This window comes from Equus przewalskii, chromosome 13, assembly GCF_037783145.1.
Source record: "Equus przewalskii isolate Varuska chromosome 13, EquPr2, whole genome shotgun sequence".
In the NCBI taxonomy this organism is placed as follows: Eukaryota; Metazoa; Chordata; class Mammalia; order Perissodactyla; family Equidae; genus Equus; species Equus przewalskii.
The window spans coordinates 18775583-18789460 of NC_091843.1; the positions used below are offsets into that span (position 1 = coordinate 18775583).

The 13878-nt window shown below is 50.0% G+C and overlaps 1 protein-coding gene and 1 long non-coding RNA gene across 3 annotated transcripts in view; one reads left to right on the forward strand and one right to left on the reverse strand.

The window, feature by feature from the left end:
- ADRA1B (adrenoceptor alpha 1B) overlaps positions 1-9313 on the reverse strand; it is a 48028-nt gene extending 38715 nt beyond the window's left edge. Inside the window, exon 1 of the mRNA XM_070569133.1 lies at positions 7944-9313. Within this exon, the coding sequence (XP_070425234.1) occupies positions 7944-8892 (949 nt within the window). The 5' untranslated portion in view covers positions 8893-9313. The remainder of the gene's footprint in view (positions 1-7943) is intronic.
- Positions 9314-10026: 713 nt separating this feature from the next.
- LOC139075065 (uncharacterized) overlaps positions 10027-13878 on the forward strand; it is an 80474-nt gene continuing 76622 nt past the window's right edge. For both annotated transcript variants that reach the window (XR_011525099.1, XR_011525098.1), the window contains exon 1: positions 10027-10167. This is a non-coding gene — a long non-coding RNA (uncharacterized lncRNA). The remainder of the gene's footprint in view (positions 10168-13878) is intronic.

The following is a 13878-nucleotide window of genomic DNA, read 5'->3' on the forward strand; positions in this document are numbered from 1 at the left end:
ACTGCAAGGTGGAAAACAGCTTCTAGAAATACCCTCTTGTCCACGATGCCAACTCACCGGGCCCTGTGACAGCAGGAGGTAGGACCGAGCGAGGAGAGTCCTGTGGTGCTGAGACCACACGTATGTCAGTGGCAGAGGTGAATTAAGATCTGAAATGAATGCAGCCAGGACCTAAACTGTGAAAAAAATCTTCCAAATTTTATGTGCTCCCTTAAATTTGATAAAGACCTTAAAAACATATGTGACGTTGCCAATAACAAGTTGTGAAGCTGAAAAAAGTCTAAAGTGTCCACAATAGAAGAAATTTTGACTTACCTTACTAGAGGAAAGACCCAATTATTTTTATATTCTCACCAGGATTCAGTGCCTCTCGGTTGCTGAGCTGTAGGCAGCCACTCACCCTTCCTTTCCTCCTTTGCAGAATAGACTCTGATTTCCTGGTTCTCTTTTGGGCTTCCATAAATCGGGGCTCAGACCCGCACCCCTAGAGGACCCACAGTGACGAACCCTTTAGCCTTATCTGATTGCCCAGATGTGAATCCAGGTTCTGTCACTGATCAGCTGGGGGGCCTGAAGCAAAGCACTCAGTCTCTCTGAGCTTCAGTTTCCTCAGCTGTAAAATGGGGGCGAGAACAGTGCCCACTTCGTAAGGTTTTGGAGAGCAGAGAAGGAGAGAGTGCCTAGGGAGCACGACCAGCCCGGCGTAAGCCCGGCGCACGGCAAGACCTAGTAAATGGCAGCTATTAGTATGATTATTATCAGACGCGGGCAGGGAGCACAGTGACCGCAGAAACATTCTGCAGACGTGCAAGAGACCAATTTCCCAGTGCGGCCCGGCGGCCATCAGTTATTTTTATGAGCCACACACACACTCAGGTAAAGGCATCTGCTGCATTACAGATCTCAATAGGCCCATCCGTGATGGCACTGCAGCTACACACGCACCCGCTGGCGTTCCTGTGGCCTGTTTTGCCCCAGCAGGACCGGTGCCTCCGCAAACGGCCCCTCATTCTGTTGTGCCTGACAAGTATGACCCTTCACACATCACCCTTCACCATCCTCGCCCTCTGCCTTGTCCTTTGGATCTCACGGGAAAGCTGAGGCTGGCTCATTTATCCATCCGTTCCCTCTCTCCCCCTCTCCCTCTCGTCTTTCCTGCTTTCTAGCACGAATATTTATTGCGTCTAACCACCGTGGGGTCTCCAGGATTCCAAGACTTTAGGAGAGTCACAGTAAAATTTCAAAAAAATTTTTTGGTGGGGACGGACATAGGGTTATCAACTTTTTATTTCGCCAAGTAGGACATTAAACACACACACACACACAATGGCTAGCACCACCACTTATTATCATCATTCCATCAAAGAAATGCTATTTCAGTGTCCCAAAATAGAAAGAAGATAGTCTTTAGAATAAAAGGACAGTCATTTATACTGAATACATTTGGAAAAACACAGAATTTTCCCAACTTTTTCTCATTTTGTCATGAGCCAGTAAAAATTTTATCACCCATGGGCACCAGACCTCAGACAATTGTTCAGGAAGCAATGTAGTAACAACAGAAATAATATAACGAATGTTTGTCAAGTGCCAAACGTAGAGTGCAATAGACTTTACCATTTATTAGCTGTGTGACCTTGGGCAAGTTACCAAACCTCTCTGAACTCTAGTTCCCTCACCTATAAACACAGGGGTGGTGATGCTTGCTCTGCAGAGCGGTTGTGAAAATGACAAGCTATAAAGAGCATTCAGTGTCGAGCACTGTACCCGCTGCATTGTGCTTCCCCCGTGCTCATTCTCTCCCCCTTCTCCAGGGAAGCTCTTGTTGAAAGAATTCACTTTCCCTCCTGCCAGCCTTCTGCCTTCTTCCATGTGGACTGGCTCGTGGGACAGGGCAGGATTGAGGATGCTTCTGGCTGCACTAGGGAAGCTTAACCAAGTTTTCTTGGCTCTCCACGGGGTGGTCATTCCAGGGGTTCCCAGACATGGGGAGGACAGGTGCTATGCTGGCTGCATAAGAATCACCTGGGGAACCTGTTAAAAATCGAGATTCGTGGCCCCATCAGGAGAGATTCTGATACAATAGGTCTGTGGTGGCGCCCAAGAATCTGTGCTTTGGAGAACAAGCCCCTTGCCAGATGTTTCTAGTGAGAGCCAGATTCGCTGTTGGTCGTGGCTCCTGGCTTTCGGGTTGGGGCATCTTGTCTGCTCAGCTCATGAGAGTGTCTGCCGTATCATTCCTGCATGGCGTCTTATGAGCCTGATGAGTGGAGTCTGAGGAAGCTTCTGGGAGGAATCCTCTGGGCCATGTTTCTCTGGCATCTCAACAAATGGTACCTCCATCACCCAGACACCTCAGGGTTATTCCAGACACATTTTCCTGCTCTTACTAACCCTCCTACATCATAACCAACCCATCCCCAAGTCCTTGAACCTGTTCACTTCTCTCCACCTCCACTGCCATCAGCTTGGTCTAAGTGACCACCTGCTTTCACTGGGAGCGTGGCCTCTAACTGCCCTGTCTCTGGTCTGTGCTCCGAATGGCGGCCTGAGTCATCTTTTAAAGACATAATTCAGATAGTATCTCTCGTCTGCTTCAAATCCTTCGATAGTGGCCAACACAACTTAAGATAAAATGTAAAGTCCTTAACGTGGCCCCAAACATCCCCGCGTGGCCTGGCCTCGGCCCACACCTCCAGCCTCAGCTTGCACCTGTCTCCTCTCTATCCTCCAAGGTCTGTTAGTTTCCCACCAGCTCCTTCCTCAGGACTTCCAGGCATGTCCTTCCTTCTGCCTGAAGCTCTCTTCTAACTGCCCCTGTCACTGAATTAGCCCCTCCAACCTGTTCAGGGTTCTGCCTAAATGTCCCTCAGGGCCCCCTGTGATGTACTGACCCTGTTGTAGATTTCTAATAGCATCCCACTGCTTTTCTTCAAGTCACTTATCACAATTGGCATGAGCGTATTTTTCAGATTATCTGTGTTCCCCACTAGGACTGAATTCTATGAGAACATGGAAAATTGCTGTTTTGCTCACCGCTCTTTACCTCCAGCACCATGCCTGGACATAGCAGGGGTCCAATAAATGCAGACTTATTCAGTGAAGGAATGAATGAATGAACGAGTGAGTGATTAAAGATGTGGAGCCAGGTCCCTAGATGAAGGGCAAGGTCTCACTTTTCCTTATGGCTGAGGTGACGAAGCGCCCACCCTTGAGAGACCCGTATCATAGACAGCGCAGGAGGTGTGGAGAAAATCCAGAAGGTAGATGACCTTCGCTGACATTTTAAGAGTGACTCTTTTTTCAAGAGTGAGTGGGGAGTGGAAGAAAGGCAGGGTTTTGTAACAGAAGTACAAAAATAAGCTTTTGACAAGGCGGCTCTGGAGTTCCTGGAGAACATTTGCTATGAGAACAGATTGGGACCAGACAGCAAAAAGCCCAGGCACCTCCTTTGTGCAGTGGAACAGGTATGTGCCTGTTCTGACAGACCTGGATTCCATTCTTGGCTCTATCATTTACTTGCTGTGTGACCTTGGGCAAGAGGTCTAACCTCTCTGAGCTTCAGTATATTCATCTGTTGAGAGGGAGCAATTAACTCTCCCCTGGCAGGGTAGCTGTGAGGATTAATGAGATCATGTCTGTAGAGGGCCTAGCAGAATGTCCGGCACATAGTATGTGCTCCATGATAACACAATCTCACTAGGCTGTAAGCCTCCTGCAGGCAGGGGCCATGTTTGCTTTTGGCTTAACAACCCAGTGATTAGTACAGTGCCTAGCACATAGTAGGTGCTTTAGGAAGTCTTTATTAATGATTTCACAAAAGGTCGAATGTGTTTTCCTTCAGTAGAATTTCTCTCTTCCAGGAAGGATTCTCTGTGTGCAAAAATTTTCCCCCTACTCAAACCAATTGCCCTCCTGTGAGCAACTCAAACCCCTGTGATGGGAAACCGCAGAGCTGGAGGATTAGTGCGTGTGTGTGGGGATGGCTCTGTCCCAAGTCATCTCTGGGAGCCTCACCCTGCCTCGTGCTCTCACGGGAGGTGGGAATTCATCAGCACCAACTTGAATGCGAGAACTGGAGAAAGAAACCAATGGAGACAGGGATTCCTGGCTGGTTCCAGTATTATACACAACACAACTCTTTCTTTGAGATTGACCTTCATTTATTTGGAGGGGAAAGCAGTTAGTTCAATAAGGGCTTCCTGGTGCCTTTCAGCATTTTAAAAGACGGAAGAAAGATTTGGAGCAAGGCAAGCTTCCAGTGTTTTCTAAACAACGCACTCACCCCATCTACCAGTTGGCTGCCCAGCACTTCCTGCTACCCCTGACCCATCCCCCCAGCGCAATGCACATCCCTCAGTGGCCCAGCCACTTCTTGAGACCCTGACCAGGTCTTCCCCAGGCAAGTGGGAGCTGGCCTTCATCGTGACGCCAGGCAGCTAGAGATTCCTCAGACATCTTGCACATGGCCCATCGAGTAGAAATCCTGCTATATTATATTCCAATTATTTCCTGTCCCTCCCTGGCCTGGTTCCAGGGGCTGAATAAAGAGGTCCTTGTTTGGTGGACTCCATCCCTGCTCCTGAGTAAGGGAGGGCTGGTCCCTTGCCCAACTTGGTCTGAGGCCACAGGGAAAGGGTGGGGAGGAGGTAGGGAGGATGTTACAGGTGGGGAGAGCTCCGCAGGAGACGAGAGGCCCAGCTCCACAGGCAGCCCACCCCTGCTCCCAAAAATAAAAACAAGGAAGGAAGGAAAACAAATGGGGTCCCTGACCAGGACTTTGGAGGCGGCATGCCTATTTTCCCTCCTTCCCAGGAGGGATCCCAACCCTTCTCTCCCACGAAGAAGACAAACACAGCTATGGAAATCTCGTGCCGTCCAGGCACCTGGAAGTCTATGGCCAACTGCAAGTGAGTCCTGCCTGCACGTCTCTGCCAACCATCGTCTCCCCAAATCTGCTTCTCTCCATCATAAGTGAAAAGCCTTTTACGGAAAGTTTAGAATTCGGAAACTTCTTCAGATTCCAAAGGAGTTGCTGTTCTACCTCATGCTACTTTCGTGTGGGTGTTACTGGAACTCAGAGGAAGTAGAAACCCACGACGAAACCCCCGTTTTGCTTGGATGCTCCTCCCAAATTACTAAGAATACATTAATTAAGCACCTTTCCCGTTGAAGCTCTTGAGTACCTTTCAGAGTCCATCCCAAACCCAAGGTCTGGAGTCCGTATTCCCCACCCGCCAAGGCTGGGTTTCCAGGGGAGAAGCATGTGGATGGAGTCAGCTCAGGGACAGCACACGGGGAAAGCTCTGGGAGATGATGGCATGGATGGTCAGAAAGTTTCCACGGCGAGGAGAGGAGAAACAAGCACTGACAGCATCAGGGTGGCAAGAATGTCTCACTTTCTATGGCATGGAAGCCAAGGACCCGAGATGTTAGGGTGACAAGGTCTCAGAAAGTGGGGGACAGAAAGGGAGAGAGTGAGGATAGCGTGAGTGAGAAGTAAGTGAGGTGAGCTTGGAGAGCTGGACCCAGAGAGGAGCCACATCAACCCGCGCCACTGTGTGGCTGGAGAACGCCTAAGCTTTGCAGCATTTAAACCTTGGCGTCCAGGAGGCTGGAGCCTGAAGGGAGCTGAGAGATCCTCTGGCCAGTGAATCTCAAAGCCTGGTCTGTGGACCACTTCTTCTGAATCACCTGCTGGGCTGGTTAAACACGTGCAAGTCTGGGACCCACCTGATTTACTGAATCAGACTCTCTGTGGGGTAAGCCTAAGAAGCTGCACGTTCATCAAGTTCCACAGGTGATTCTGATCGTTATTAAAGTTTGAGGGCCCTTGATCTAGTCCAACCATCTTGTTCTCTGGAAGTGGGATCTGAAGCCCAGAGAGGTAGAGCAACTAGCCTAGAGTCACAGAGCTAATTGATGGCAAAGCTCACACGGGAACTTTATTGCTCCTGACCCCTGAGCAGTGCTCTTCCCATTTCAACAAGCTGGCAGGGTCCTCACTTGTTTGGAGCTGTTTCCCTTGTGCCCTAAAGTGAAAAGCTGCACCTCTGATCCCTTCCTGCATCCTGCTGGGGCCTTCTCCTTCCTGAGGATGCTCTGGTCACAGCCTCTGCAGGCTGAGGGGCAGGGGCAGAAGGAAGAAAGGAGAAAGATCTAGTTCCCTTCCAAGCCTTTAGTATCAGGTGTGAGACTGGCAAATGAGACGAGAAGGAGGAAACCCACAGTTGTAGCTGAGAGCTGGAAGAGCTAACTTTCCTTGGGCATTTGCTGTGCTCAATACAGACACGGTATTAAACCCTTTCCATGCCTTAGTGCGAACTCCACCGAGCAAACAGTAATTAGCCCTATTCTGCAGATGAAGAAACTGAGGCTCACAGAGGAGTGGTGATTTGCCTAAGGTCACATAGCTAATAAGTGGCCACTTACAACCATGATCTGGGCATGGCCCAATGCAGTGGGAACTGTCACCCACTTTAACCCAACAAGCCTGTAAAAGGACCCTGAGACCTTGGGAAAGAAAAGAATGCTTCTCTGTGGTGGGATGTGATCGTTCCTGGGGGGCAGAACTTCAAACCCTTTCCACTCAACGCACTGAAAACATTCTTGAAAGGTCTGAGCTCACAAGTCTGCCTTAGAGAAGACAACACGGAGAGTAGGTTAAACGGCTTTTTTTCTTTATCTTTTTAAAATGGAAACTCCTGGTGTCAGTTTGCTTCCTTTCCGTTCGCCTCTTTCTCTTGAAAGAATGTGTCTTCAGAATTTCAGTTACTTGAGGGATTTGCTTGTGTTCAGTTCTGACCGAGCGCCTGGAGTGGCTGCAGGTGGATGTGGTCCATGGCGGGAAGCGGCCATCACCTCGTCTGATATCACGGCACATGACTTTGCCATGATCCCCTCCCTCCATTCATTTTCTGGAGTGTCCCCCAGGGATAGGAGAAGAAATCAAAGCAGATCAGTGCCTCGGAGAAGAGACAAGTGCCTCCCAAGCCGTATGGACAGCACGTCCCGTACCTTCCTTTAGGTTTACCTCCTAACCAGACCTCGGCTTCTTCCTGAGAAGAACTCAGGTGGCCTTTTCAACAATTCAGTCAGTAAGACCACCAAACAAAAGAAGATGGATATACTTTTACAGGCGAGGAAGGACTCAGTTTCATCCTGGTAGGATTTGGTGTCTGGCAGCCGAAGGTGAGGATAGCTATAATTTATTTCTGGATAATCCATAAATCACCAGAGTTAGGAACATTTTTGGGTGAAAACTGAGAATGTGTGACCCTCTGGTCATCTTCCTTCTCTTTCAAATCTCAAGCTTTAGATAACTCAAAGGCTGGTTGGGGCCATGTGACTGTAGAATGCTCTTATTAACGCATAAGGAAGGGAGTACACTGAGGTATGATAGCAAGCCGTAAAGGGAGGAGGGGAGAACGCGGCCTCTGCAAAGCTCTTGAGAAACGTAAGTCTCTGCAAGAGCCCCGGAAATGCTGAATGAAAACCGCCTTTCTGTGTGCGAGCTGCCTCCCTGCTTCCCAGTGCCGCGTCTGCAGTAACTACAAACTATTTTGTATGCTGCATTAGCGACGCTGCCTTAGCCGGCACCTCAGCACCATTGAAAGAACGCTGGTGTGATGTTCAAGTCCAGTGTCCTTTTTAATTATTAACCCGAGGCTGTTGAATGAGTCATTCCACCTACCAGATTTTCCTCCCGTGGTTCTATTTCGAGTGACTAGTATCTTAGCGTGTTCCACTGACACCTGAGTTGGTTCTTAGCCAGATACCCAATCTGCAAAGCCTTTGCACAACAAACAATATTCTCCGGTCTCCAAACACACACAGACTGCATTAAAAAAAAACAAAACCTACAAAAAACTTTCCAGTTAAGCTCATCAGTAAACCCCAGACCCGAAACATGCCCAGTCCCCCTCCGCCAGTCCCCAACTTACCAAGCGGCAGAGCGATGAAGAAGGGGAGCCAACACAAGATGAACATGCCGACCACTATGCCCAAGGTCTTGGCTGCTTTCTTTTCCCTGGAGAACTTAAAAAGTTTGACAGCTATGGAACTCCTGGGGTTGTGGCCCTTGGCCTTGGCACTGCTGAGGGTGTCCTCGTGAAAGTTCTTGGAGTGGATCCTCAGGGTCAGCTCCTTGGAGTTGGACATCTCCTTCATGACTCCAGCCTCCAGGTTCTTGGTGGTCCTCTTGGCAACGATGTAGACCCGGCAGTACATGACCAGAATGACCGCCAGGGGGATGTAGAAGGAGCCCAAGGAGGAGAAGAGGGCGTAGAAGGGTTCTTCCGTGACCCCGCATTCCTTGTCATCGTTGGGTGCCGGTTCCTTCCAACCAAGGAGAGGCCCGATGGAGATGACAGTCGACAAGACCCAGACACTGAGGAGGGCCAGGATGGCCTTCCTCCGGGTGACCAGCGTGGGGTACTGTAGAGAGTAGCGCACCCCAATGTAGCGATCTATGGAAATGGCGCACAGGCTCAGAATGGAAGCCGTGCAGCACAGGACGTCCACGGCGGCCCAGATGTCACAGAAAATCCGCCCCAGCACCCAGTAGCCGAGCACCTCCAGGGCGGCCGAGAAGGGCAGCACGGTGAAGCTCAGCAGAAGGTCGGCGATGGCCAGGTTGACGATCAAGTAGTTGGTGGGCGTCCGCAGGTGACGGTTGCAGGCCACAGACAAGATAACTAGGATGTTGCCCACGATGGCAAAGAGGATGAAGGCGCCCAGCACCAGGCCCACGGAGACGGCCCTGGTGATGTCCAGTTGGGGCAGTGTGGAATTGCTCGAGGTCTGGTTGGGGCTAGTGAAGTTGGCATCTTTCAACTCTCCCCAGTGGGCAGGTGCTGATGTGTTGTGGCCGGGGTCCAGATCGGGATTCATTTTAGAGTCCGCCCTCCATAGCCAGGGAGGTGAGAGGGCTCGGAAGGGCTGCGGCGAAGGCTCCTCAGCTGCCCTGAAACTTTGCTTCCCCCGTAGTCCTCTTCCCAGAGGCGCCCTCCCGGCCAGAAGTCATCTCCCCGGGCAGCCCAGCCCGGCAGCACGTCTCCTGCCTGCACCGAGCCGCTCGCTCGCCTGTCAGAAGGAGGAGGAGGAGGAGAGAGGGGACGAGGCGGCAGCTCCAAGTTTAATGGTCCACGTCAGGCGCGCCGGGCCGGGCTCGCGGGGGAGCGGCGGGAGCCGGGGGCGGCGGGGCAGGGGGCGCCCGGCTCGGCCCGGCCGCGGCGGGTGTGCGGGCGGCGGCGCCTCCGCCCAGCCAGCGCCGAGGAGGGTCTGCTTTCAATGAGCCGCCTCTGGGCTGACTGCACGGCGGTGACATCAGGCGGGGGAGCCCGGCGCCCTGACTCCGCGCGGCACTAGGGGGCAATGCGGGTCCAGCGAAGGCGCCCGCAGCCCCGACGCCGCCGCCGCGGTCCCCCACACAGGCCGGCCACGCCCCCAGGGCAGGCTCGGGGGGCGGGCGGGAAAGAGCGACCTGAGCGTGGGGATCCCCTCGTCCCCCACCCCGAAGTGGCCCGCTCAGATTCTTTTCCCTCCTATTTCCTCTTCAGTTCCCAAAGTGAGGTGGGGGTGCTTCTAATAGGGGGCGTCTGGAGCCAGCCCCCAGATTTAGGGAGATGGGCAACTTGTGTGGCCCCTAGAAGAGGAAAAATTCCAAGGTTAGGCGAGTGAAGGGGACTCGAGTCAGATCGAGACCAACCCCCATCCTTTCCCTCCCTGTGAAATCTCTCCGGTCTCATAATAAAACTCCGAGGCGTCTCTTCATTCATTCTTCATTCACTCACTCAGACACTAATTCACTCATTCATTCAAAAAGTTGTTAGTCCAGTCCCCGCCGTCTGCCCTGGGTTCTGTTGTAGGTGCGGTGGGCCTAGCAGTTGAACCAAGCAGACAAAGACCCCTGGTCTCCAGGAGCTTACATGGTAGTGGGAGGAGACAGACAATAAACAAGTAAGTAAGCAAATTAATTATGAGGTGTGTCCTATGCTGACAGGTGTAACAGAGAAAATAAGGCGGGGGGGGGGGGGTGGGGAGGGATGGAATGGTGTGTGTGTAGGGGGCCATTTGAAATTTTAAATGGGTGCTGAGGATGTCACTGAAGTGATATTTGAGTCAAGATCCAAAGGAAATGAGGAACAAGCTAGTGTGCTATGGGAGGTGAGTGTGATGGTGGTAGTGGGGGAGGCTTCTGGGGAAGGGACTTGGGGAATCTGGAGTATTTGTTGATTTTTTTCCCTTTCTGCCCAATATCTATGTTGGACATTCAGCTATAGGAACACGCTCCCAAAGGAGAGAAGTTATGGGCAAAGATACAGAGGGAGAGCCTTCTGTTAGGTGACATTATTTTCTTTTGAAGATTTTATTTTCCCTTTTTCTCCCAAAGCCCCCCGGTACATAGTTGTATATTTTTTTAGTTGTGAGTCCTTCCAGTTGTGGCGTGTGGGACGCCGCCTCAGCATGGCTTGATGAACGGTCCCATGTCCGTGCCCAGGATTCGAACTGGCGAAACCCTGGGCCGCTGAAGCAGAGCGCGTGAAGTTAACCACTCGGCGTTAACCACTCGGCGGTGGGGCTGGCCCCTGTTAGGTAACATTTATCCAACGGCTAAGTACTTTTTGCATTTTCTCATGACCCTGTGAAAGAAGGACTATTCTCATCAGCATTTCTGTTTTGTGGATCAGACATCAAGGTACAGGGAAGTTTAACTCTTTGCCCAAGTCCACACAGCCATCAAGGAGAGGAGCTGGGACTTGAAGCCCAAGGTGCATCTATCCAAAGTTGAGCACTGGGCTGCTGTGTCACCCTTTCCCCCCAGGAGCAAGGTAGGGGTGGATTTTTTCCCCCCTGGATTTATTGAGCTATAAATGATATAGAACACTGTGTATGTTAAGGTATACGACATGTTGATTTGATATACATATATTGCAAAATGCTTACCATCACAGTGTTAGCTAACACCTCCGTCACGTTACATAATTACAATTTCTTTTTTGTGGTGAGAACATTTAAGATCTACTCTCTCAGCAGCTTTCATGTGTATAAGACAGTATTGTTAATTATAATCACCATGCTGTACATTAGATCCCCAGAACTTATTCATCTTCTAACTGGAAGTTTGTACTCTTTGACCAACATCTCCCCATTTCCCTTACCCCTCAGCCCCTGGTAACCACCACTGGACTCTATGTTTCTGTGAGTTTGGCTTTTAGATTCCACATATAAGTGATATTATACAGTATTTGTCTTTCTCTGTCTAACCTATTTCACTTAGTATAATGCCCTCAAGTTTCATCCATATGGTTGCAAATGGCAGGATTTTCTCCTTTCTCTGGGCTGAATAATATTCCGTTGTGTATATATATATACACCATATCTTCTTTATCCATCCGTCTGTTGATGGACACTTAGGTGTCTTCCATACTTGGCTGTTGTGAATCATACTGCAATGAACATGGGAGTGCAGATATCTCTTTGAGATCCTGTTTTCATTTGCTTTGGATGTTTACCCAGAAGTGGGATTGTTGGATCATGTGGTAGCTCTATTTTTAATTTTTAAGAACTCCCTATACTGTTTTCCGTAGTGACTGTACCAGTTTACATTTGAGGTAGAGGGTGGATTGATTGTTATAGATGAAGTTGTCTTCCAAGTAGTAAATTTTGGGACCTGAGCTACTAGTGCTGGGAGGGAACTCACATTTATTGAGCTCCTATTGATAGCCACGCGTTTACTCATTTTCCTTTACTCTTTACAATAGCCCTTTGAGAGGCATAACCATTCTCTATCGACAGATGAGGAAACGGTGGTTCAGGGAGAGTTAGTACATTCCTGAGGTCACATGGCTAATAGACACGTGGTAGAGCAGTGGGCAGTGACAGGTGGAGATTGACAGGTAAAGCCTATGTCTCCTTTTACTCCTGCCCAGAAGGCTGCGTCTAGGGCTTCCTCCCTCCTGCCCTTGATAATCACTATCACCTGATATTCAGGGGTGGGGAAACAGGAAGTCACCCAAGGTGATTTCCATCTTAGCTCCTCACCCCAGAGGCAGGTTCTTAACCTGTTTTTATTTTTTGGAGGTGGGGGTGGCCAGGTGGTTATCACACACCTGTCTAAGGTTTTAATCTTCTCCCATCAGAATGCACAGACTCCCAAATTCACAAACTAGACAATTTCAAAGGGTTCTTTGAGATTAAGAAACTTACGGTGGAGAGAGTGCTGAAAACAGATTTTTTCTATTTCAGTTAAACTGGCTTAAGTCATGTTTGAAGATGGTAAAATAGGAGATTCACAGGTTTATAGTGATTTAACTCTTCAAGAACTATCACAACCCTGGTTGTCCATCTTCCCATTTTGGAGTTGGTCCAGGGGCAGAGGGAGTGGCGAGCTCCCACTGCTGGTCAGGTGGAGAGCTGGTTATCACACTCCGTTTCCCTGGCCCACAGAGCAGTGCTCCTTCCTCTGGCCCAGTGGGAAGCCTCGCATGACAGCCGATCATGACACACAGTGGGAACGTGAGACTGGGGCAACCTAGGCAGCCCGCTGCCAGGGGTCGTCATGAAGAGGAGAGACTGTCCTTGGCCCTGGGCGCCTCATGTACTAATCTGTCTGGCTGGGCTGCATGATCTTTTGAGGACTTCTAGCTTCAGGTGGTCAGCCTCCCTTGCTGGATAAAGTGGCCCCAGAAGGCAACCCCATTGCCCTTCTTTCATGCATCATCCACAATGGTAATGGGAGTGAGGTGTCATACAGAGTTCCCACCATTCCCATAGGTCTTCAAGTCTAGGATGATGGCGTTTCTCTTGAACTGGTTTACTCCCAAGCTGGAGCGGGAGGAGGAAAAGAATGCCAGTAAGTTGGCAGAAAGCTGCCGATTAGCACGAAGCAAGGATGTGGGAGGGAAAGAGTGGGACAGAATGAGGAGCAAGTTCTGAGTCCACATTTCGATTGTGGTGGCCCATTTCCCACTTCCCTGGGCATTAATTTCACCAGCTATTGAGCAGCCAGCAACATGCTATTGAATTTACGGGGGCTGTGTCTACATAATCACAGTAAGCAGCTGCAATGTGAAAACTCAGCCTATCAGACATTTCTCTATGGTGGCAAAAGGCCAGGAAATAAAAAAGAGCAAATGTGAGATTCAGAGTTGGTTTATACTTGTTATGAAAGAAAATAGTTTGTTACCTAGATGAGAACTTATGTCTTGATTCGGGTGTCAGAATGTGGAAGAGATTATTGAGCCAGATCTAGAGGATCAAAATCCTTGTAGATTTCAGACACGTTGTCATTTACTAGCATCTTTCACGAAGTAGAACAAACTTCCCACCGTAAGGCGAACAGGTATTAGCCTTAAGAGCAGCCATGGACCAGGACTCCACTAAACAACCTTTACTAATGGTCTTTTCTTTGCTGCTCCTCCCTTCCCTTCACTGGAGATATCTCTTAATCCCCCTGGTTGATATTTGACCCACGGAATTGACCGTTTGTTTAGGTGTCATGAAAATACAGACCATATTTCATTGTCTCGGTCCTCTCTGGGACACAGCCAAGCACAGAGCTCTGACTCACTGGAGGCTTGGGGAAGAAGAACCTTTTCATTATCCGTCTGATTACATTAGAAGCCTCTGATGTTGCAAACTCCCCTTTCTGTGAGCCCTCCAGGAGAAGCTGCCGCTGAGTTTGACCTGTGGGGAGCCCGAGGCTATGGGAGACTCAGAGATCTGCCTAGGCCATCTATGGGAGGAGACCTCTCACTGGGGATCACGCAGTTTTGTGTGGTTCTCCCTCTCTAGCTCCCTCCAGTTTTCAACTCAACCAGCCGCATACGGGAGCATCTACTCTGTGTAAGCACCATGTGAGGTGCTGTGGGCAAA